This window comes from Tiliqua scincoides, chromosome 3 (assembly GCF_035046505.1).
Source record: "Tiliqua scincoides isolate rTilSci1 chromosome 3, rTilSci1.hap2, whole genome shotgun sequence".
Taxonomy (NCBI): Eukaryota; Metazoa; Chordata; class Lepidosauria; order Squamata; family Scincidae; genus Tiliqua; species Tiliqua scincoides.
In genome coordinates this window covers 223530719-223555740 of record NC_089823.1, presented here as the reverse complement: position 1 = coordinate 223555740, position 25022 = coordinate 223530719, and the positions used below count along the sequence as shown (strand labels likewise).

The 25022-nt window shown below is 41.0% G+C and overlaps 1 protein-coding gene across 1 annotated transcript in view; it reads left to right on the top strand.

Annotated features, from left to right (window-relative positions):
- Positions 1 to 24093, top strand: part of PDCD10 (programmed cell death 10) — a 32411-nt gene extending 8318 nt beyond the window's left edge. The window contains exons 2-8 of the mRNA XM_066620031.1: positions 8814 to 9020; positions 10413 to 10466; positions 13911 to 14028; positions 14693 to 14819; positions 19028 to 19106; positions 19617 to 19699; positions 23614 to 24093. Of these exons, the coding sequence (XP_066476128.1) occupies positions 8925 to 9020; positions 10413 to 10466; positions 13911 to 14028; positions 14693 to 14819; positions 19028 to 19106; positions 19617 to 19699; positions 23614 to 23695 (639 nt within the window). The 5' untranslated portion in view covers positions 8814 to 8924 and the 3' untranslated portion in view covers positions 23696 to 24093. The remainder of the gene's footprint in view (positions 1 to 8813; positions 9021 to 10412; positions 10467 to 13910; positions 14029 to 14692; positions 14820 to 19027; positions 19107 to 19616; positions 19700 to 23613) is intronic.
- Positions 24094 to 25022: the final 929 nt, after the last annotated feature.

The following is a 25022-nucleotide window of genomic DNA, read 5'->3' as shown; positions in this document are numbered from 1 at the left end:
ACCCATTAGTTGCCACCTCACAGAAAAAGCATTAATGCCCACCTTAGACTGTGTTACTGTTTGGAAGCTTTGCTCCCTAATTCTTCAGGAAGCTAGCTGTAATGATCCTTTGTCTCTAAGATGCCTTTCTGTATATGCTTGTATGTGTGTCTTGTTTCTCTCCAAATATTTCATGGTGAGCAAACTAACCCTGCAAGAAGAAAGCAAGCCTGTTTTCCAGGCACTACAAGGAGCAGGAGAGAAAAGAGGATTTGCATGTGGTGGGCGTAGATGGGGATCTCTTCCACCATCAGTCCAGCTCTGTTTAAGTTAGCTCACAAGCGGCAGGTAAAGTCTTCCTAGGGAACAGTGGGCATCCAAGTAGATGCATGCCTCCACTAGTCTTGCAGAACAGCAGCTTTTCCAGGAGGGGGATGCTATGCAGGTACTAGCCCCTCAGGCGCAGCTCTGGTGACCCCTGATCCATACCTTCTGCCTTCTCTGCTACTTTCTTCCTCTGTCTGTCTTCCACAGCCCCACTGGCAGTTCAGTCCTTCCTGATCCTCTTGGAGGCTCTCAGTGATCATGAGGTAGCAGGCATCTGCTCTAGGCATAGACTGAGCGCCTCCAGTCCTTTGGTTCCTCCAGTTGCCACTGAAGCAGTCTCCAGTGTCTTCCAAGTGGGTAGGAGTCACTAACCGTGGAGGGGGCATTTGAACCTGAAAAAGAGGGCTTTGGAGGCTGCTCCTTAAACCCACCTGGGATTGCAACTTCTTGGCAGGTTGGTAGCCAACTGCCCTTTGGCCAGAGCTCTCGAGCACAATATGTGGGCTTCCCAACCATGACTAGACCGAACTGTGCCCTAACTGCTTGCCATGAATGGCACATGTACTGTGGGTTGTCTGCGCCTGGTGTAGAATAACTTGTATTAGAACTTTGTTAGTATCAATAAGCATTTTCACTCAATTTGCTTTTTAACATAAGAGGTAACCTCCAACCTGTTGTGAGGAGATTTTGTGGATAAAGATTTTTAACCAATGTACTGTGGCACATTGGTTTGCAGATGTACCATGGAGTTTTGGAGGGGTCATTTATTAGTAGGGCCATTGAGGGATGTGAGCCACCCACTAGCAGTGTGGGGTCCCTTGTCAGTTGTCAAAAAACCGATGGTGTTCCTTGACAATTTGAGCACCTTGTCAGTGTGCCATGAGATGAAAAAAGGTTGAAAATTGCTTGTCTAGAAGGCTAATTTTGACTACTAGCCTTTTGAACAATGCAGTCTTTCTTAGGGGGGTCTGCAACTGTTCAAATGCAAAACTGTGCATAGTCCTGAAATATGTTTGATGGAGATCATGGGTACTCCAGACCTGTGAAAATTATTCAGACTTCTAGAATTGTTTATTATCAATTCTTTAAAAGCCTTTTAAAAATCAATTTCATATCATTTTTATAGCGGTGCCACACTGTAGTTGGTGAATGGGGTCCTATATTCCACGTTTTTCTCCCTTCTTTTTCTCTCTCCTTTCTCCCCCCCCCCCAATAGATTTAGAGGCTGAGACTTTTAAGACCTTTATCTGAGGCCTGTCCGTGCTGCATTGCACAACTAGAACATCATGTTGGTCTAGCTCTTAACAGCCTTCCTGTGAGCCCTGCTTTCTGCTCATCTGTGAGCACTTGCTGTGTTTTACCTGTCAGCAAAATGTAACAGCTTGCTGGCAGGGAGCAAAGGGGTACCCTTTACTCACCATTCTTTTTGTTCTATTGTTATCCTCAAATAGAGGCTGGAAAAATCCCAAATACCACGACATTTGGCACCTAAGAATTTGAAATATTAGTCCTGGCAAGGCTCACATCCTACCATTGCACACCATTATAAGGTTTGTCTTGTCATTCTCCAATATGGAGTTGGTTTCAGCCTTCAAAAATACTTGGATGTAGGAATCACGACAGCTGAAAAACAATGAACTTGGATGCTCTAAATAGCTTCCTTGTTGCAGATTTTTTAGCCTGGTCCTGGAAAAATTCCAGCATCTAAGTTGTCAAGGTGTCTAGAAATTTGGTGATAGTGGTGTCTAGTTATTTTTAGCTCTGCATTGAACTACGTTTACAGCCTTGCTTTATTCACTGTTAACTGTGTCATAGTAACTGGATAGAGGAAACATTTTTCCTGGTACTTATATACGCTATTTGCATGTATCTGAAACTTATTTTTCAGTTTCAGTGCAACTTCAGTGCAAGGCAGTGCAACATTTTAGCCAAAATTTTCTCTTGAATTCCAGAATTTCTCTTGAAATTCTGGCTCCTAAAGATGAGTATTACGCCAAAATTTAATTGTAGAAATTAGTGTGCCAACTTGGCTTGGTAATGTGCTTGTCCCTTGTCCAAATATACAGCTGCCAGCTTTTATTTGGTATTCTCTTGGTGGCTTGTTGAAGGAATGTTATAAAATTGGTCAAGGTTAATTACCTTGTCGCTTCCCTTAAGCTTTTGTCTGTGTGCTAAATTTATTGCAGTGTAACTAGACAAGTTCCATTCGACATCATCTTCTAAAGTTGCCCTCTCTTTGCTAGGAAAACACTGTATTCCATTTGAGGTTATTTAAAGCCAACCTTGCTTGAAGAGTTGGTTGTCTGTGTTCCCTTCCCATCACTGCCTTTTGTTCCCTTAAACCAGGAGACAAGAAAAACAACTATAATTGATGTCCGTGCTCTTCCACTGCCATAAGGGAGAGAAGCAAAACGCCCTATTCTCTTACTGAGTGAAAGTATTTTTTGCATTGCTGCTTGGTTAGAATTTGAGTTTCTTTCCCAGGTTTTAGTTTGAGGGCTAATACAACTGAACTAAGTCAGTGTTTTCCAAAATTGGAGTGGTAGGGAGGCTGGTGGGGACAGACCAATATTTTTGAAGAATATTGCGGTTGGGTATCTGACCCCTGCATCTCTTTACCGACCATTAAAGATGCTTGACTCTCTACCTGGGTGTGCTTTTGAGCATTGCTTATCCAGGAAACAAAACCTACTATCTATCCTTTGCTCCCCTAGACCCTTCGGGGTGCACAATAGTTCTGTTGCTGTTCCTGCAGTGTCATATCAGAGCACCCATAATCTGCAGACAGTTTGGCAGATTTCAGGGTTGTTTTTTATTTGACCCTGAAACTTATGCTTTGCTTTTCAGACAGTAGGATGCAGTTAAACTGCACTGAGCTACAATATATTTGAGCACACGGTGATGTGTATGGCATGGACTTATGGCCCTGACAGATGGTGATCATTCCAGGTTCCAGACTCTTTCTGGGAAGGGGCTACAGATGGACTGGTTGATGGTAAAAATGTTGGCCCTCAGCAACAACCTTTCTGTTGAACTTCAGAGTCTTCTGATTTTCAGCAAATGTGGGTGGCCATCCTTTAGCAGTTGTGGCATAGGCAGCCGAATCTGCTTGATCTGTGAACCCTGTCTGCGTCTCCCCCAGGTTAAGTAGACTAGAACAGCATTTCCCAAACTTTGGATTGCGAACCCAGTGTGCGGTGGGTTGCTATGTGATGCTCAGATCTGCCCCAAAAGGCCTTACCTACAGATCCCAGATGCTGCTTCCAGGTTGTGCTGACCTTCTGCATCTTTTTGAGCCTTGGGATGCCTCCCAGACCAAACTGGTACCTACTTCTGAGACATCCAGGAGGCATTTTGAGCCCTGCAGAGGCCAATGGAGGCCTGCTGTTCATTGGCATGATCTGAAAGTAGCCTCCAGAGACTCCAGGTAAGGCTTTGGGGGGAGATTTGAGCATTGCATCATGACCCACTGCGGAGCATGAGGTGGGTTACTGTGCTCAAAACTTTGGGAGCCACTGAACTGGAACATTTTTTTTTTCAAGGTGGGGGAGGGAGTGCTGCATGTGGACCATAGCATATGATGGAAATTTATCTCTTGTGCTGAACCTGTGCCAAGCAGTGACATATAACTGTTTAAGCCTAAAGCAGTCTTTGTTCTGGTAGCTTTTGATATACTATCTCTTAATTTGCACATTTTTGAAACAATTGTCAATTAGGTGCAAATTAGTTGCTAATGAGTGACGCCTTAGATGCTGGCAACTTTCTGCCTCCTTCAAAGCCTTCAACCAAAGAAGTTGCCTTCCAACAGCACCTCTACCCTCTTTTGTATAGCTTATGAGTAAGGAAGCTAAGCAAGTCCCACCTCTATAAAAAACTGCTGCAGCTGCTCACACACTCTCTGTGGTCCTTGGTTAGCAGTATGTGGCGCTTCCCAAGGCATCTTACGCTACAGAGGTTTAGAGCACCACATTAAAAAAAGCGGAAGGCAAGATTTTCTGGATGCCTGGAAGCTGTAGATCTTCATTTTTGAGGAGTAAGGAAGATGACAGAATACCAGAAATCCCTCTTCTTGCATACCCAACTGTAAGCCAGGAGTCTCTAAACTTTTCAGCCAAAGGGCTGCATCAAATACCTGGCACAGTGTCGAGGTCCAACAAAAATATTAAATATAAAATTTAAATAAATACGTTCGAAATGGAACTTAGATGAATGAATGAATGGGCTCTGATGCTCAGGATTTCTCCAAGCACCAACACAGCCCAAGAAATAAAGCACACACTCATATGGACCCAATTCCCCCATCCCACAAGCACAATTTTGGTTGTGTTTGGTCAACTAGGCCAGAGGCTCTCGGAATCAGAGGCTAGCTGTGGGTTGGATAGAGGCTCACCGCAGGCCGCATCTGGTCCCTGGGCCAGGGTTTGGAGACCTCTGCTATAAGCTACAAATTGCTGCATCTCTGCACTCTTGCCCAGTCTCCTCCTGGTTCTCTCAGCCTCTTAGTTTCCTTACCAGCATCTTTGTTTTCCTTCATTGCTTTCTCACCCTTGACGTCAGTAGCCTCCCTTTCCCCCCTTCCCCCACCATCTTGGGCAAGAATAAGTGACTATTTGTTAACATGGGTGTTAAAAGACTTTTCCCTCTAACCCAGCCTACTCCCATTGAGAAAGGTAGTTTTCATTTACCCGTTTTTAATGTGTGCCATTTTCCAGCAACGTAACCCCCACGTAAATGGAGAGCTACAATACCTTGAAACCTGCTGTACTATGTTAAAATTCTGCTGTCTGGAAACTCTTCCTAGTCAGTTGATCTGCCAAAGGACCTGTAAATGCTACAGAATCCTAAGTTAGGCAGAAGATTCTGGAATATCTTTGTCCCTTGTGAACTGAGATTATGTCTGCAGTTACGCATTGCAAGTAAGGAGCAGAGGACAAGCTTTTGTTATGGTGATCTCATTGCTGCTCATTTCTCATTGCTGATCCTTGTATACTTCCAAGGATTTACTGAGAGTTGGGGCAGCTGCACATGCAAGCCTTCTAACTCACACTTTGATTTTCATGCGGGCTGATGCAGTCTTGCTTTTGGTCTTTGTCTTGTTTCGTGCCTATGACCATTCTTCATTTGCAGTGAACGGGTTGTCCGAGTTATTTGCCGTGAACAGAAGCTTTAGTTTTGCAAAATGCAACTACTGGGGGTGGGGAAGGGAGACCCAATTTCAGGGCCCTCAGTGAAATGGACTTGCACATTCTAGCCTGGCTCAACAAGTTAATGCGTTTTACCTGAGGTCACCATAAGGCAGGGGTGCTCACACTTTTTTGGCTCGAGAGCTACTTTGAAACCCAGCAAGGCCCGGAGATCTACCAGGGGGGAAGGAAGCATCTGACAGACACCCCCTTTAATGTATGGAGCCCCTGCTGGAGTCTAGTCAGTTTCGTCAGTTTTGTTGCTGCATGCCTGAAGAGCAGCTAAAGTGTCAGTTTAGCTAAATATGTCAGTTTCGTCTAGTCACTAGACGAAACTGACATATTAACAGTTTGGAGAGACAGGGCTCCACGATCCACTCATTTTGCCTCGCGATCTACCGGTAGATCGCGATCCACCTATTGAGCACCCCTGCCATAAGGTGACCTCATGTTTGTGCACTTTTAGGAATGGCTGGTGGTCTGAACCCATCGTCTGTTATAACCCTAGAGGAGCAGAGAGTTTTCCCTTCCTTGGGAAGGGCAGCAACGACCGCATATACTCGCCTATAGGTCTAAAAATTTATGCCTAAAATAGAGCCTGAGATCCTGGGTTAACTTATACCCGGGTCAATGCAGTGGGTGAGGTCGGGTCCTCTGGGAGTTTCTGGGAAGCTTACAGAGGCTCAGCAGCTGTCTTGTGAAAGGGGGGGGGCTGGAAATGGACTGAGAAGCAGGAAGCAGGTAGAGAAAAAGGAGAATTTTTACCAGTAATTACAGTATTCAGAGGCAGCTGTTTTAGCCTCTTCTCCAGACAGGAAGAGAAGTGAAGGCACTTCTGGGAATTGTAGTCTGTATGGGCTGCTGCTATGGAATGCAGCACATACTCCCACAAAGCCTCCCCACAGTTCTCAGAAGCCCCTTTCTCTCCCTTCCATTTGGAGAAGGGAAATGCCTCCTTTCCTTTTGCTGTTGCCTCTGAACATTCCTGGCAAGTCATTTGCAAAGAACTTCAAACCCCCCCCCCCATAACAATGCACCGTTACTTAAGAATAACACTTATGGAAAGCACTGGGTCTTCTTCTAAGTAAAGAGGGTTGCAACTGTGTCAGTCCTTGTTGCTCGTCTCCCTGCTGTGAACTGAACTTCACACTCCCAATTCCATGTTTTATGTTGCATGTTATATGTGGAGCCTCTGGCTTAACACACCAGGCACCTTAAAAAAGGATTTGATTGGTATGTTTACAGGCACTTACTCTGACGGTGTTTACACAAATGTTGTGAAGACCAGAATTTTAAAAGTTAATGTCGAAAATGCATTTTATGATCTTTTATTGTATTTTTAATAAATTAGAAACTGTACAGTTTTTAGGTAACACTTACTGGAAGGTTATTTATCAAGGTCTGGCTTCAGGTAAAATCAAACAAAATTATAGTCAGACACACACACCCCCGTTTAACCCCCGACATCTGAGGGTCATAGAAAATTCCATGATTTGGGGCTCAAAAGCTGCCCTCAACTTATCTGTGAGATCGACTTACAGGTGAATATCTGTGGTGGTTGGCTGAGAGTGCTTTGAAAATATGATCATGTCTATGGTGAGAAGATTCATCCCCCCCCCCCCAATACTCATTAGATTTGCTGGAAATGATTTTTTTCTTAGCGCATCAAATTCTTTGGTTGTTTCAAAAGTGATAAGTACATTGAAAGTCCTCTTCCTGTAGAAAGCTTGTTTGCGTTGAGGTGATCCCATGTTTCTAGGCATCATTTGTAGAAAGGCAGTAGAAAGGATCATTTATTGGGGCTCCTGTCTTAGAAAGCATAAGAAACCAATAACAGAAGATATAACTTGGTTCTTGCAGGTTTTGGTTGTTGATTAGGGAAGAGCAAAAAGTAAAGTATTTCTGCTCCCCGGATTCATTGTAGGGGAAGCTTTGAAGGATCTTTTTACTTTTTTTAACCTGAATTTTGTAGAACATGTGGGCAGAAGTGACCCAAACTGCAGTTCGGTTTAAGATTTTATGCTTAAGAGTTGAATAAATCCCTAATTCTCATGCAGCACTTGGGTTAGTGAAAACCCAATATACTGTTCAATACCTCATTAGGCAAACCTGAAATTGTACTGCTAGAATTAACTTCAAAATGTGCTACTGAGTTAGTAGGAAATCAAAAGGGAAGGGAAAAATTATCTTGACAGACGCAGAGAAAAAATGTAGCCTGACTCCTTTATCAGACCGAACCGTGTAGAAATTTAGTAAAAGATTGAAAAAGACCTGGCATCTTCAAGCCCAGAGCTATCCTCCTAATTTGGGATTTCACTTTTCTCCACTTCATATGCCTTTTTTTCTTCCCATTCATTTTCCTCCTCTTTTACTGCTTTAATTTTTCTTCCCTTGTGGTACAAAATCTAAATAAGAAAATGTGAACGTAGCCCATATTAGGATGGATTCAACCTGCTTGTGTGCCCTGATTCAGACGCTGAAGACTTATGAACTAGAGAGCTATTCTTCTAGGTCAAATACTGTATACTATCTCCGCCACAAAATAACCCACAGCTGGAAAAAATTTTGATTTATAGGAATTGGCATCCTGCTTTTTAGGTACTGATATCATTTCTAGTGAGGTGACTTTTTTACGCTTTGTGAAATAAGTGACTGGTGTATTTCCTTACCAACACTTGAAATTCAGGTCTACTGTTTAGATTACTGCTCTGAGCTTTAATGGGTTGGGCAGGGTGGAGGTCCTCAGGCCAAGCTCAGTTATTTGAACTATTATTTTCCATCAAGCTTGCAGTTTGCTGGCACGCCCCATATGGAAATGAAACTATTTGCTTTAAGGCAGTTTTGGGCCATGGCTTAGGTTTTAACAGTTCATGGCTTATTACAACTCAGGTTCTAACTCACAGTTCTACTCTGTGGATATATAGAGCCTTGATTTTTTATATAGTTGGCACTTATGTTGGCATGTATGTGTTAATTGCCATTTTGGGTCACTTACATCACTTCTTAAGCAAAGTTACAGTAGATGTATGACTAAGATCTCTAAGTAAGCTCTGGTGTACCTGCAGTATAAATTATAAAAAGAAAAATATTGACCTTTAGCATTTTAAAGACATCGTTTCTCATGTTCATTACTCTTTTCAAGAAAGAAGTTGAACAAGGAGTTATAAAATTTTGGGGGATTGCCTTAACATACAAATTGTCAGCTAAATGGTAGCACTTTTGAAATTTAATTACAGGAGAAGTCATGTAATGGAGGTGATATCAAACCTAGTGCCTTAAAATATTGGTACTATTGTTTTGTAAAAAGAGCCTTTTTTCTTTTAGGGATATATATTACAGTGTGCAAACTGCTGTTACAACAAGGAAAAAGAAGCCTTTTGGTGAATGAAGAGTCCATTACTTCAATAACCTTTTTCTTCAAGAGTGGTTCTTTGAATGAGGATGACAATGGAAGAGATGAAGAATGAAGCAGAGACCACTTCTATGGTTTCCATGCCCCTCTATGCTGTCATGTATCCTGTTTTTAATGAGGTAACCTGTCTTCTAGTTTGTGGTTGCAGTGTTTAGGAAATGAGATGTGACCTTCAGTGTCAAATAATACTCACATATATTTATGCAGATACACAGACGTTTTCTTGCAAGTCTTCTCACAGTCATAATGAGTTCTACTTTCTATCTTTTTTGGCTTCTTTCCCTTGAAGTGACATCTGTAACCTTTAACTATTTACCCCATTTTGTTCCTTAATTCTGGCTCTTTTCAGGAAGTCTAGGCCCTCAAGATGCTTCCAGCATTCTGCTAGCTTCTGAAATGTAAACTCAATAGATTTAATTAGTGTCCTAGTTTGAGGCCTGCTCAGAGTAGAAGGCCAAGTGTCTTGTGATACTGTTTTACAGTCGCTGTGTAATAGTTTCTGTTCTGACTCAAACATTTTCAAACCCAGAAACCTTTGCTGATAGGAGAATTTGAAACTTGGATTTAAGTGTAGAGGGAGGAACCAGCCTATCTTTGGTAATCTTTCAGAAAGTATCATAAAAATATTTAACTTTTCATTACAATCTGATCTTGGCATCTGCGGGAGTTCCTTTCTTATCCATGGATATCGAGATCTGCAGTGGGAATCTTGAGACTTCCAGACATTACCGGAGATTTTCCCCCCCGGAAACTGGAAGTGTGCCTTGGAGGCCTCTGACAGGCCCTCTGAGATGCAAAGAGGCTTTATCACATCTTGGAGGGCCTGCCAGAGACCTTTAAGAAACACTTCCATTTTTAGAAAAACTGGAAGCGCATCTCAGGGGGGGCCCTCAGGCAATGCGCAGCCTCCCTGTGTCTTGGTAAGCCTCCCAGACACAACAGGAACGTGCTTCCTATCACGTCCAGGAGGTCAGGCCCGTCCTACACTGCAGATTCGGAACTCGCAGTTAGTCAAATCTACGGATTCCAAATTCACAGCTAAAGAGGACCAGCCTGTATATTTGCATAGGAACTTCTCAAGATTCTAAGCTACAGTACACATTCCAGTAGTTGGTCTTCTCTTTGAATGCATATTATGCATTTTTAATGTTTTCAGTTTCTGTCTTCAGTCTGCATCCAACTTGCCTATATGTTGCACAAAGCACTCTCCATCAAGGCAACTATTTTCCATTAGAATTCATCAGTGAAAGTTCTGTCAGAATATGATGATTAATAATTTTAAGGTCTTGGAGCTAATTTGCAAGACCATATTGTCATGTGGATATTGAGAGGGAAAAAATCTGCATGATGGCTGCTTCTGTTCACAAGTAGTTGTGTTGATTGGCCCTTCATTTTGATCTAAGAGCTGAAATCCCTATGCTTTTGAAGGAAGAAAAATTTTGGAAGACAGTAGGTGATTGTATCTTTTTGTTTGAACTAGTGTAACTGATATTTTCAACTTCTCTTTGCAGCTAGAACGGGTAAATTTATCTGCAGCTCAAACATTGAGAGCAGCTTTTATTAAGGTGAGAATAACTAAAATTTATTTACCTGGCACTTTAAAAGTATGTAAAAATCAAATTAACCTGCACAGTAGATTTAGCTACTGATCATGGTCTGTCTTGAATCCAGCATCATGTTTCTTCTTGCGGTCTCTTGAATAAAATTTCTGTTTTATGCTCTAATTAGCAAACATCTGGTGGAAACATCAGAAAAACATCTGCCATGGGACCAGAGCTTAGTGGTGGAACATCTGCTTTGCATGCCAAAGGTCCCAGGCTGAATACTTTGGTAAGAGCTGGGAATGTTCCCTATCGAGACCTTGGAGAGCTCTGCCAGTCAAAGTATGGTTTTGGGCTTGGTGGATCATTTGTCTTCCCTTGGAATAAAGCAAATTCCTATGTTAAATGCCATCATCCCTGCAGAATAGCTATGCTGTGTGTTTGTGTACCAGCAGAGACCTATTCCAAATAACAGTCATGATGAATCCTAACCTTGCAGATATAAGGAGACCATTCTCCTTTCTAATCTTGGGCACAATTCTAGGCGTGTCTACTCAGAAGTAAGTCCTTTTGTATTCAATGGGGCTTACTCTCAGGAAAGTGGCTAGGATTGCAGCCTTAGTCATGTTGCCTTCCTTAAATAAAATTGAAGGGAGGCAACATGACTAAGACTGCAATCCTAGCCATGTTCTCTATCCTGTCAGTCACCAACTGCTGCATTATTTCACCTAACCAAAAAGCACATACAGAACTATCCCAACTTCCTCTTTTAAATTGGGAAATATAGCAGCGGTGGCAGCAGTGTGGTTTTGATCCCATTCTTTGTGCAGATCATCCCCTCTCCTATTTTGGACCAGGGTGGAAAGCATTGAATTCTTCCACTCTTGTCCCAACTGGGGCAATATCTCCTTGACCTAGGAAAGTTTTCCCTTCAGCTTCTGAGGCTTTGCCTCTTTGAATATGTCTCAAGAATCATTCATTTCCTGGGAAATTATTGGGAATTCTTGTGTGGAAGTCAGTGATCTGTTTTAAAAATGTATATAGTAGACTACTGTCACTCTTATATCAAAATGTGTTAAGATGTCTAACCAAAATCTTCCACTGCTTAGTTGATTATACCCTTTGTCTCCACTATATATTCCACCATAATTTGGCATAAATCAGGTATACTAGTGAAGGTCAGCTATATTTATGGATAAGGTTTAATTTCCCGGTGCTGAAGGGAATTGCTGGGGCATGTTGCTGCTGTTTAAACTTGTCCAAATGCTTGTCAAGAAGTAGTGTTAGGCTTTTGTTTAATGTTGAGAGGCTACAATTCATTAGGCTGTATTTCACCTTCTGTCACTATGAGGCTGTTTGAATTACTGAAGCATAATATCAACTATTACAGTCTGAAGAGGGAGATGAAGTAAAAATGGTTACTGTCTGATTTTTGTAATGTTTTGGTTTCTAGGACCAAGGAAATAATAGCACTGCCCTGTTTGGTGGTAGTTGAATTTCTTTTTGAAAGTCCCATGCTCAGTTCTGGGTGCTCATAGTTCAAGAAAGAGTTGAGTAAGTTAAACTCTAAGAGGTTTTGTTTTCTTGAAAGTAGGTCAAGTGGTGGCAATCCTGACACTTCAGGTAGGGTAGGCTTTGTTTAGGGTGCACAGAAAAGAGCTTCTGGATTTATATCCCAATAGGCTTTTCCATTTTTCCTTTCAACAGGAGCCCTCTCTCCCATACTGTGTTGCAAGCTTCCTTTGAAAGCTCCCTGAGTTTCTGAATCTGCTTGCCATGCAGCATGGATGGCTGCTGTTGAAAGGAACAAAAAAAATCAAGCAACCACCTGTGCACTTGGTGTTGACCCATCTGGATCTTGGTCCATAAGAGCACTTCAGCAGTGGAGTGAGCTGTCTAGCAAGTCTTTGGAATCTTCTTTTCTGCTTGGGTGCACATCTTGCAGGTATGTTGACAATGCAGAGGCCTGAGGATCTCCATTTAGCCCTGGAAGTGCTGGGGCGATACTGGCTTCGGAGCACTTCTTTGTATGCTTCTATATTGGCCTGGGTAAGAGCTGTTTCAGAAGCATGATACTTAGAAAATGGCACTACCTAGGTCAGTGGAATCATACAAGATACTGCCTCTGAGCTTCCAGGGATCTCTTGTAGCAAGAAAGGGAAGATATTCAGAGGTCTCTCTTTTCATGATGCAAGGGAGTCTGACCGATCTCTTTAGTTTCGGGTCTGTACTCATCCTGGCCAAGCTCCTAAGAGAGGGGTGTCAAACTGGTTTCATACAGAGGGCTGAAATTAGCATTCAGGATGGCTGCTGAGGGCTGGAAGTGATGTCATTAACCAGAAAGTGACATCATTAAGCAACTGATTGCCAGAAATCAGCACTTTGTTCTCATTAACTGCAAATGACAGAAGAGAAAATATGCAACTCTTGATCATATTGCAAGATATGGGAGAGCCCAATTTTCATGTGGGCTGCTGTTTCAGCAGTAACACCTCAGCACTGCTCAGCAGCTGAGAGCCTGAGGGCCAAATAAAAAGCTTCCTGGGGCTGCAACCACCCCCCGGGCCGCATGTTTGACACCTCAGTCCTAAGATGAGAGAATAGTCAGGAAAGTCTGCAGCCTTCTGGGATGTAGACCAGTGATTGGCTAAGATAGCTGATCTAGGATAAGTTTGGGTTGAATGGCCAACAGATACCATCTAATTCAGTGCTGAGAAACTAGGATGTGAAATGGGGCAGGCAGTCTTAAATTATACCTGAGAGAATTTAAATTGGGCAAGGATTTATTTTGTAGAGCATTCCTTTTAAAAATAAACAATGAAAATCTTTCTTAGTTTGAAGTATAGCGTTTGCTGTGGTAATTGGCTGTTAGTACTTCATGTTTCGGCTTTTTAGAGAAAAGAATCAATAGTGTAAAAAACACTTAGGAATGTGTAAGGCACAAGAAAGTAATGTGGGATGTAGGAAAATTGAGGTTTTGCAGTTCATTTTTACACCCTGTGGAGCATATTATCTCTTGTTACTTTTACGAGATGGACACTGCCTGTTATAGAAAAAGTGATTCTGGCATATCGCGGAAGATAAGTGGGAACTCTGAAGATAAGTTGAACTTAGCTTGTTCTATGCAGCCTATAATTTTGTGCCTAAATAAAACTGTATATCCTTTCCCCTTAATTTCAGTTGAATGGAGAAGATTAAAAAAAACTGGTGAGGCACAGAATGAGTGAAATGACTTTCTGAGTAACATTACAGATGAAAACAGTGATATAGCCCAAGAAATGTGGTCTTCCTTTGGGATGACAAATGCTGTGCAAAATGAGATGCTTATTATAAGCGAGTTCTGCTTCGTCAGCTAGTAAAATTGTAAACTTGAATTTACATCATATAGCAGTTCTTGGGTAGTGTGTTCTGCCTTCCAGATGTTCATTTGTATACGAAATAAATAAAACTTTTTTTGTTGAAATGCAGGCTGAAAAGGAAAATCCAGGTCTCACGCAAGACATCATCATAAAAATTTTGGAGAAAAAAAATGTTGAAGTTAATTTTACTGAGTCTCTTCTGCGCATGGCAGCAGATGATGTAGAAGGTATTTCCTGTGCATGACTGTACAACTGCTTTCTGTCCTTTGTCTTATCAAGAAACAGTTTCTGAAAACTTAGACCATAAATACTTGTGCTCCTGCTTTCTTTAAGTAAAGGTGAATACCGATGATAGGGATTGCCATATAAACCCCCACTATGACTATATTATTGCATATTTGAAATGTACTGGTGGTTTACACTATTTTGGATGTCTGCCTCCAGATCCAAGGTTGCAAAAGGTAGGAGACATTCCTGATACTGTCAGCCTGCCAGTATACCAGTTTTTGTGAGATGAGTGAAGCATTTTCTAAATGAGATTCCCCATTTAAAGGGGGAAATTAAGGCAGGGAGAAAAGGACTTGCCCAAAGCATCACAATGAATCTGACAGATTTGAAGCCAAATCCATGTATTGTATTCTCTTTATTGGTTTTAGGATATTCCTCATATCCCTGAACTGATTTTTGCTTTGGTATAGGAACTGCATGTCTTTTAAGGCATTCAGTTCTTAGTATGTATCTTACAGTTTTCATTTGTATACACTGTTCTTTCTCTACAAGATAGGGCAAGTTCATAATTTTTTGCCTTTGGCTTAGTGAAGTTTCTGTCAAATATTTTTAGTGCCATTTGAAATTTACTTGGAATAAATGAGCAATTTTGCTCTTCCTCAGAATACATGATTGAAAGGCCTGAACCAGAATTCCAAGACCTAAATGACAAGGCACGAGCACTTAAACAGATTCTCAGTAAGATTCCAGATGAGATCAATGACAGAGTGAGGTTTCTTCAGACAATCAAGTAAGTGCTTCTGCTTAAATTAGTTTGTCAAACCAGTTTGAGTCACATTTTAGGATGGTCTTTTACTCCTACCTGAGTCTTGGTGCTCCTTTCTTTTTTTTTTTTTTAGCATGAGAAGTGTTCTTCCAAAGTAGGAAGTATAGAAAGTTCTGAGTTACTTTTGCTCACAGTTCAGTGGCTTGAGCTATGGATTGCTTTTTTGTATCTTGCACAAGAGGAGAGAATAACCTTTAGAACTGACATCAGTTCCTGTTGCATACCAACTCAAGGAATTATTGTTTTAACTAATTATAGTTTGTTGTCAAACCACAGTTCTCTAAGCTAATGGGGAACTGCAGTTCTTAAAGTGGAAACTTTCACTCTGAAACATGAGAGCAGGGGGAAGGCACATGTTGAGCCCATGGTTCCCCTAGGCCTGTTCATGTAGTGTTGTTCATTATATTTTATCGCACCTTTCTTGCCTCTTGGTATTCAGGGTGACATACCTAGTCTTTCCAGGTGCTCATACACCCAGCCCTTGGCCTAGTTAGCTATAGCAAAGTAGTTCTGTCATGTGTCTCATACTGTGCCTTCAGATCAAAACCATGGCAAACCAAGTGTTGTGTCGTAACTTGGCCACTGTATCTGTTCTTCAAACAACTGTACTGAGTGCAAGAAAGGTCTGATTTCTACTGGTGCTGAACACATACATGCAGTTTTAGAAGCTACTGTTAGAGGTAGTGGGCTCAGTGACTACAAATGGACAACGGGTGAAAATCTGGTGAAGACAATGTTGCTTTTGGACACAAATATATATTCCCTGAAATCAATAATGCTCTTGTATACATAGCAGCCTGCCTTTTTGCATTATGACTGCATCATGAGGTCATCTGGTAGCCCCATTTAGTCCTGCAGGCACCCACAGTTCTCTCCACAGAGCGAGTTAAATTACAGTTAAATTTCCCTTCCCAATTAAACTACATTGCCTGGCTTCTCCTCCTCCTGACTGCATGCAGGGTTTTGGAGGAAGCATGAAGCCAGTGCTTGCAGTGACTCAGTCTATAGCACATCAGGAATGTACTTGCCAGTGATGGCTGTAGCATAGGGTTTCACATGGATACATTTCACAAAATGAAAGTGTTTTGTTACAAATGCAAACACTGTGTAATTCTGTACAGCTTGATAAAGGACCACTGAGGTGGCTGGCACATTATTGCAAAGTATCTGCAGCCAGACACTGCTTTTAGGTCTCTTTGGATTCCTGGATGCTGTAGACAGCAACCAACCTGTTCTGGGAAGAACCTGAGCTTTTGTCCCTCAGGCAAGTAACTCCCTACCATCTTACCATGGAACATGTCTCAGGAAATGCAGTGACTATTAATTTAGGACTGTTTTGGTATAGTTAACCTTAAGTTGGTCTTTACACAGTTGAAGTACACGTACTAGCTTAAAAATGATGTGATTTGTAGCACCTAGTACTACAGTCTCCATGGTTGTTTTGCATGCCAAGGAAATGCAAAACAGATCCAGGTTTACTTACAAGGAGGAGGCTTTATTAGATAACTTACAATGTATACATGCACCTAGCATGCTAGAATGGAGAGGTGAAGCTGCAGACCATCATTGTCCAAATGATCTCCAAGTCCCAAATGAGCAACTAAACCAAAATTGCACACTTAATATACACAAGATGTTTACTACCAAAGCTGCAGCTGGGTTATGTGGTGACACACCAATTTACTAACTAATTAACATGGGTACAGGTGGGAACTACAGTAACAAAGCATTCCCACCATACAGACATAGACAGAGCCAGGCCATCTTGCTGATAAGAGCAAGGTTTGATTACGTACTTTGCAGGGGCTATCTCTATAATTGCAGTGCATTGGAATGTGAGCTCATTAGTTCATATAAGCTAAAAGAATCAAGCTACGTGGATTTTACTGCCAGGGGACTGATTCTGTTTAAAGGCACATAGGCCACTGAAATAAGATGGAAGAAACCTGGGGCAGTACAGTGTTGAATATGTATTAATTGCCATTTGAAATGTTACACAATTCTAACTTTGAGCATTTTGGTGGAGCTCATTTGCAGACCCCCATGGTTACCCTGCATGGATACTTAGAAGTTCTTGGTATAGTCAGAATTTTATAGTTAGGCTTGCTATTCCATAAGAATAGCAAGGAATAAACCATCTCTTATTCCTTTCCTGTTACTGTAACTGAAAACTTGGTACAGGTTACCTTTGTGAATCTAGTTGAAATATTCAATTTGGCCCATCGATTGAATCTGCCAGCTAAAAAATTGCATTCTGATGTTCAAGCGAGTGATTCCATGCTGACTAGTAGGGTAGGAACAGGAGTGGACCATCTACAGGTGCACTTACATGTGTGTGCATGTACTGGGGAACTTGCAGGTATGGAGAAAAACTATTGGCTTCAAAAAATCAAGGGGAAATATCAAAATGGGTGTCCAGAATAATAATAATAACAGGTATTTATATACCGCCTTTCTTGGTCTTTATTCAAGACTTTATTCAAGGCGGTTTACATAGGCAGGCTTATCCAAATCCCTTATTAAATAGGGATTTTTACAATTGAAAGAAGGTTCTCTCTTTCAAGAACCACTACATTCAGGTGTTTCAATCTGATCTGGCTTCACATTCTGGCCTCCATCCTCCCATGCTCAGAGCAGATGGAATAGCTCGGCTTCAGCTTGTCAGCTGCTCCAAGGTTGCACGGTGCCGGTGGCCTCGAACTGGCGACCTTGTGGATGTTATCTTCAGGCAGACGGAGGCTCTACCCTCTAGACCAGACCTCCTGCCCAGAACACTTCAAACTGTTCCAAAACCACGCACACAGCTTTTAAAGGAACCTTATGGTACATTAATTAGGATCCAAAGAAGCATTCTCTTCCATTCCCTCCCCCAGCTCCCATAAGGTGCTCATCCTGCAACCCCTCCAGTTCTCTACATAGTCTTCTGTGTAGCCCAAGAAGGAGGAAGTGAAATATCCTTGCCTCATATTGCACTGCTAGACTTTGGGGCTGGCTTCATGATCAGCAGTTGAGGGATTTGTGGGATTTTTCAGCTAACTAGAAGCATCATATAATGCTTAAAAGTTCAATTTACAGTAATGCTACACTGCACTGACTTGGGACTTGCTAAGTGCACTGAGCCCTAAATCTGAATAGTGTGGTGCCATAGTTCAGTTGCAGTAGTGTTTGGTTCTTGATGCTCAAAACACACAACAGCATTTTGTTGCAGATCTCCAGTTATCAGATTATAATTTGGCTTCTGTGGGTATGTAATTGAATTTGATGTGGCAATTGAAAATCTCTTATAGCTCAATAGCCACTTCTGAACTTGAGCTCTTAGAAGGCAGAATTATATAATTTTTTTTCATCTTTTGCATGGCTGAAGGCATAAACATGCTCAGTTACTCCAGGATGCATACTATGTGCCAATCCTGCAAGTAGACATTTGCATAAATCTTTCCCAAGCCATGCTTTTTAATCTACAGAGTGACTTGGTACGAGTCCCATGGTTTAATTGTAATAGTGGTACATAGCTGAGTGTTGTATACTAAGAATGTCATCACCCAACCGCTTTCTCTTCTGACCTCTGTTAGCCTGACAAAGGGTTCCTAAGTTGTGTTAAAGTGACCTCAAACCCTGCCAAATTAGAATTGGATGAAGTTGTATCTATTAATCCTGAGAGAGGATAACTGACATTAAATTGCTTTCAATTGCTGTGGCAGCTTAGCTTTATTTAAGTGACTACAGGCTTGGGCAGGACAAGATAACCTCACTTCATCAGTGCTCATACAATAATTTAAGGCAGATCTTCAGTCACTGTTTTCTTTATTTAGATCTGTTGTGTACATACATAATATGTACACACTCATAGTTGCTCTGAGAAGAGGATATGGTTCTGAACATAGGCCAGGGCTCCTGTTGCTTAACATTGTGTGGTGTAGATTTCTGCAGCGAGCAGATGCTAGCATTTCACGTATGAAGACTGCATTAAACCCAATTTGGACTTTGAAGTGCCACGTAATCTAATTAGCTCTCGGTGTTCAGTCTTGCTGTGCCATATCTAAAACTTATTCTGTAAAACCGCAAATCCTTTAGAAATACATGTCAGACATAATTTTGGAAGTGATTAAAATTCTGCATTGAGTGAATCTAATTTTAAATGATGTTGCAATTATCTTTTCATTGCCAAACAGGGACATCGCCAGTGCAATAAAGGAACTTCTAGACACAGTAAATAATGTCTTCAAGAAATATCAATACCAGAACCGGAGGGTATGTGAGTTAAACTCTGTCCACAGTGCTTTGTCAGAAATACAAGCGTATTAGCAATAAATAGCAATGAATCTGCAGTTTTATGTTTGGAGGGTGAGAACAGTAAATCATTTCAACAATTGCTCATAACCAAGACAGATTTGGAGATGGAAGAAGCAAATAGACTGCACACTGGTCTGCCATCACTAAGCCAATCATTTTCTTCCTGCCTGAATTTTTTAGTGTATGGATTTTTAATCTGCAATGGCTGCATTAAGGCTTAGTGTAATTTTGAAATGCTGTGTTGATCCATGACTGCTTTGCAGTGTGCAAACATATATAAATTCCCGGAAGCATCTACAGAAGCACTGTAGCTTATTTCATTTTGTAAATGGATGAATTCTACTATCGCAGCATTTAAGCTAATTTTCCTCAGTTGATCCTTGTCTTTTGTGTCTAGTCACTAAAGTAAGTTGGTTTGTGAAGGGCAAGGCTTTGATTGAATGACTCTTCTCGTATACATATTTTCAGGCACTTGAACACCAAAAGAAAGAGTTTGTAAAATACTCCAAAAGTTTCAGCGACACTTTGAAAACCTATTTTAAAGATGGAAAGTAAGTATTTATTTTTTGTTGGTGTTGTTGAAGTGGTGTAGTATTGATGACTCTATTTTTCATACTGACAAAGAGCATCCTTTGCATAGGCTATTATCTTGTTTTGATTTTTCCCTTACTTTCTACTAAGGCAGTCTGGCATTAGTATAACATATTGACCGATTTATAAAGAGGTTGATTTCCCAAGGTTTGGTATCTGGGAGTGTACATAACCATAATATTCATTTGCCCTTAAACCTTTAGGAATCTAAAAAAGAGTGAGTGTAAAAATAATACCTTTCCTTTACTTGGTGGATGAAGTGGCCACAAATGGACGGGGTCACAGGAAGCTGCCTTGTTTAGAGCTGGACCATTGGTCAATCTAGGTCAGTATTGGCAACACGCAGTTGACAGCTGCGTCCTTGAGCAACTTTTCCTGGCAATGCTTTTAACTTTTGAGGAGAGACAGTAAGAGCAATGGAAGAGGAGCTGACTGGCAGCTGCAGTCTTGAAGTGCTGGTGATTGAACTTCGGACCTTCTGCATGCAAAGCAAATGCTCTTCCATTGAGTTACTATCTCTCCTCAAAAGTTCAAAGCAGGAAAAGATGCCCAAGCACGCAGCTGTCAACTGTGTAGCCCAGCAACATGGCCCAAAGGCCATAGTGGACACAACATGAAGTGCTGCTGTGATAGAACCTTATTCACTCAGTTGAGGCAGGAGAATAATAGGAGGTTGGGGAAAATCTGTTTTGCCTAAAGTTATGTTATTTATGGTCAAGTTAATAGTTCTTTATGACTATCAGCCATAATTGTTAAATGGAACTTTCATGTACAGAGGACTGAATAACAGACAATTGGGGTAGAAGGCCACCACTGCCTGTAAAATATCTTCTGGACAGGACTAGCTGTGTGGGACATCACCTGATCAATACCTTATTTCCATTAGCCCCATGGATATATGATTTCTTAATTCATTAACTCCACCTAACCCCCTCAATGGCATGGGATTGTATGGTTTCTAAGCAGCTCCTGTGGGGGGTATGAGAAGCAAGCAGTGTAAGAGTTGTTCTGGTGCTGCTACCTGCCTTTAAAAAGTGTCAGTGCTTTAAGTTTTGTGCAAAAGAGCCAGTAGCAGATACCTTTGAACATAAATTTTAACTCCTGAACAGTGAGGATTAAAAAACTTACATTAGTGTTTTGACCTGGCTTATGATCTTAGAGCTAACTGAACAAAGTACATAAGAACAGCTCCACTGGATCAGGCTATAGGCCCATCTAGTCCAGCTTCCTGTATCTTGCAGCGGCCCACCAAATGCCTCGGGGAGCACACCAGATAACAAGAGACCTGCATCCTGGTGCTCTCCCTTGCATCTGGCATTCTGACATAGCCCATTTTTAAAATCAGGAGGTTGCACATACACATCATGGCTTGTAACCCATAATGGATTTTTCCTCCAGAAATTTGTCCCCCTTTTAAAGGCATCCAGGCCAGAGCATCTCTCTATCCACTTTATCCTTTCCATGCATAATTTTGTATGTCGCAATCGTGTCCCCCCTCTGGCGTCTCTTTCCTAGGCTGAAGAGGCCCAAACACCATAGCCTTTCCTCACAAGGAAGGTGCCCCAGCCCAGTAATCATCTTAGTCGCTCTCTTTTGCACCTTTTCCATTTCCACTATGCCCTTTTTGAGATGCGGTGACCAGAACTGGACACAATACTCCAGGTGTGGCCTTACCATCGATTTGTACAACGGCATTATAATATTAGCTGTTTTGTTCTCAATACTTTTCTAATGATCCCAAGCATAGAATTGGCCTTCTTTACTGCCGCTGCACATTGGGTCGACACTTTCATCGACCTGTCCACCACCACCCCAAGATCTCTCTCCTGATCTGTCACAGACAGCTCAGAACCCATTAGCCTATATGTGAAGTTTTGATTTTTTGCCCCAATGTGCATGACTTTACACTTACTTACTTAGAAACGCATCTGCCATTTTGCTGCCCATTCTGCCAAAACTGTCCAGTCTTCTGTTACACAGTATTTGTTCAGAGCTTATGGTAAGAAACTTCTGGTTTCGGTAGCTCACAAGTTCAGCTGTTTGGAACTGTGTTCTGACCAAATTGCAAATGTGTTTAAAAAAATCCTTAAGATAAAACTTCTGCTGAGTGGATGAAATAATAAGAAACAGAATAGAGTGGGTAAGCTTTGGGCAGTAAAACCTATTTTGAATTTGTCTTTAAACAGTTACACTCATTCGTTCTGGCATTACTTAAGCATAAACACTCCATTTCTTTATAGTTGCAAGTACTTGTTTGTCACCCCTGTGCATATATGGTGATTCTTGTAACAAAATATATAATCTTAATGTTAGCTGACTTTCTAAGACAGAGCTAAGTAAATTACTATTATACATGGCCAGTAGCAAAAGAAACGCACAAGTAGTTATGTGCACTCAAGCTGCCTTTGGACCTGTGTTTCTCAGATAAGACCATATGACAAACCATTTCTAAAACTGAAAGAAGTTTTCAAAAAGCAATGCTATGCAAAGAAAATTCCTGGAGATGCGCAAGGCTTTGAGCCTGCCTAAAGAAGCTTTCTGGCTCCTGGCACTTGTGTCTGACTGTGAAAAACTGTATTATTGTGTGTGATACTCAGTGCAGTTTATGTGGATCCTTGGAAACTACTTTGAGTATTCAGCTGGTGAAAAATTATGCTGCCTTTTGACAGCACAGGAGTCTGCAAGCATATTCAACCAATATTGTGTCAATTGCACTGGTTACTGATATGGTTTCAGGCCCAAATCAAGTGTTAATTTGGGACCTATAAAACCCTGAAACAAATAAAATTTGTTTATATTTCATCTTAGTTTCAGCATGGTGGAGAAAGTGGAATATGTCACGTTCCCATCAAGGCACTATTGGGTTTCAAATGGGCAAGACCACCTTATTTCATTGCACACATTGAGTGACATCCTAGCTAGTGCTTCCTTCATTAGGAGCTTACTGTGCATGGAGCATTTACTAAGGAATGTTCTGTTTGCATAGTAAGCTCCCATTGTTAACTGTGCTCTGTATTGCAAGAAATCGTCTTGCATTGCAAGGAATCTGCATTCTGAATTATGTATTGCAGACTCATAATAATAATAATAATAATAATAATAATAATAATATACAGTATTTATATACCGCCTTTCTTGGTCTTTATTCAAGGCGGTTTACATAGGCAGGCTTATTAAATCCATGCAGGGATTTTTACAAATTGAAAGAAGGTTCTTTCTTTCAAGAACCACTACATTCAAGGTGTTACACTCCGATCTGGTTTAACATTCTGGCCTCCATCCTCCCACGCTCCGAGCAGATGGAACAGCTCAGCTGCAGCTTGCCAGCTGCTTCAAGGTCGCACGGTGCCGGTGGCCTCGAACTGGCAACCTTGTGGATGTTAATCTTCAGGCAATGGAGGCTCTACCCTCTAGACCAGACCTCCTGCCTCATAAGAGTTAAGAGCTATGCTAATGAACATAATTAGCCAATCAAATGTGTTTTTAATATTTCAGATGTTGGTTATTTTTGCAGGTTGTCCAGTTGCTTATAGAAATGGAAACTAATACTGAAACTTCACAAACCAATTTGTTCAAGATATCAATTGAAATGATGCTCATCTCTACCACTTGGCAGGATGATCACCTGATCTTTTAAATTTTACATTCTGAAAACTAAGTGGTATTAAAGTTCTTAGTCTAGTACCATTCTGCTTGAATATCATACAGTATATTGTGCTCATATGAGCCTGAAACTCAGTCAAAATATGTTTTCCCCCACATGCAGTTGATCTAGATTTGTGGTGGAATATATTTTAAAGTTAATTGCAGTCTGATGTTGAAATCACTTTCTTGTCTGATGTTGAAATGTGTCTGATTTTTTTTTTTACAACAGGGCAATAAACGTGTTCATAAGTGCCAACCGATTAATTCATCAAACCAACTTGATACTCCAGACCTTCAAAACTGTGGCCTGAAAAAAAAGCTGTACTTTTCAATGGTGGATAGGATACCTTTATATGTAAACTTTAAAGTTTTGACTGTATAAATTATCAGTCCCAGTTGCAGGGACCTAATGCAGGATTTTGAATGGGATTTATTGCCATCTTACACCATATTTTTGTAAAAACATTGTAGCTTAATCATAATCTCACAATGAAGATTTTGCATCACTTTTTTGCTATTATCATTCTTTTCAGAATTATAAGCCAAAAGAATTTACGCCTTAATGTGTCATTATGTAACATTCCTTATAAGAATTGTAAATATTTGGTGTTCTGTTTCTGACATTTTAACTTGAAAACAAACTGCAAGATAATGTATTTAACAATATTGGTGGCAAATATTCAATAAATAGTTTACATCTGTTAGATTATCTGTGAAATCTGTTTTCATGATTCATCACAGGATTGGGTGGGAAGGCAAAGGTTTGTGTGTCTTCTATCATAAAAGGCTTTAATTTTGTCACCTCCCTTGCCAATAACAGAAGAAAAATCCCTTTTGAAAATCAGCATCTTGAAGCAAAAACTAACATTATCTTATGCCTGATTGTCAAAAGAATTAAACTGCATCTAACAGAACTGTGTCATTAGTAAGTATATTGCAAAAGCAGAAAATACATTTCAGTAGGTGGGGTGTGTTCAGAGAAAGGGCATGCCCATTGCAAGTTACCTGGGATGGCAGGAATGTCTACTCTCCATCTGTACAAACATGGCATCCATGAAGAAGTTGCTCAGTGTGGAGAGTGAGTTTTGCCTTTACCATGAACCATGTTCACCACAGTGATTTAATTAATTAACAGTATTTACTTGGTCCTGTGGGAGTTCACGTTAAGAGTATTTTTAGAGGATGCTAACCATTCTCACAGCCCACGGAGAAAACCTACATCTATTTCGTAGCTCTGCCCTGACTTCAGTCTTCTATTCACCCTAGAATGGGATGGAACTGTCCTCTTTATACATGGATAACTGTAAATGGCATATGCAATGAAGTGCTAACAAAAGCTACCAGGAGCCTACAATCTAAATTTCAACTGAAGGAGAGAGAGTCAGGGCAAATGGTGCCCACCAGTGCTATGCTACAAATATTCCACAATAAAACACTGCATTACAATAGTGTAACAAGTCATACTAGTTGTGCAGTGAAAGCTTGAAGGCATTGGGGACATTCATCATTCCAGTGTACAGGAGTACATTTGGCTCTTGTTGAATTATTGGGTGTTTGTGATGGTCAACTGCCTACTTCAACCAGTGTTACCTTTAGCTCTTTAAAAAGCATTTGATAAGTTCTGTAAAATGCTATATT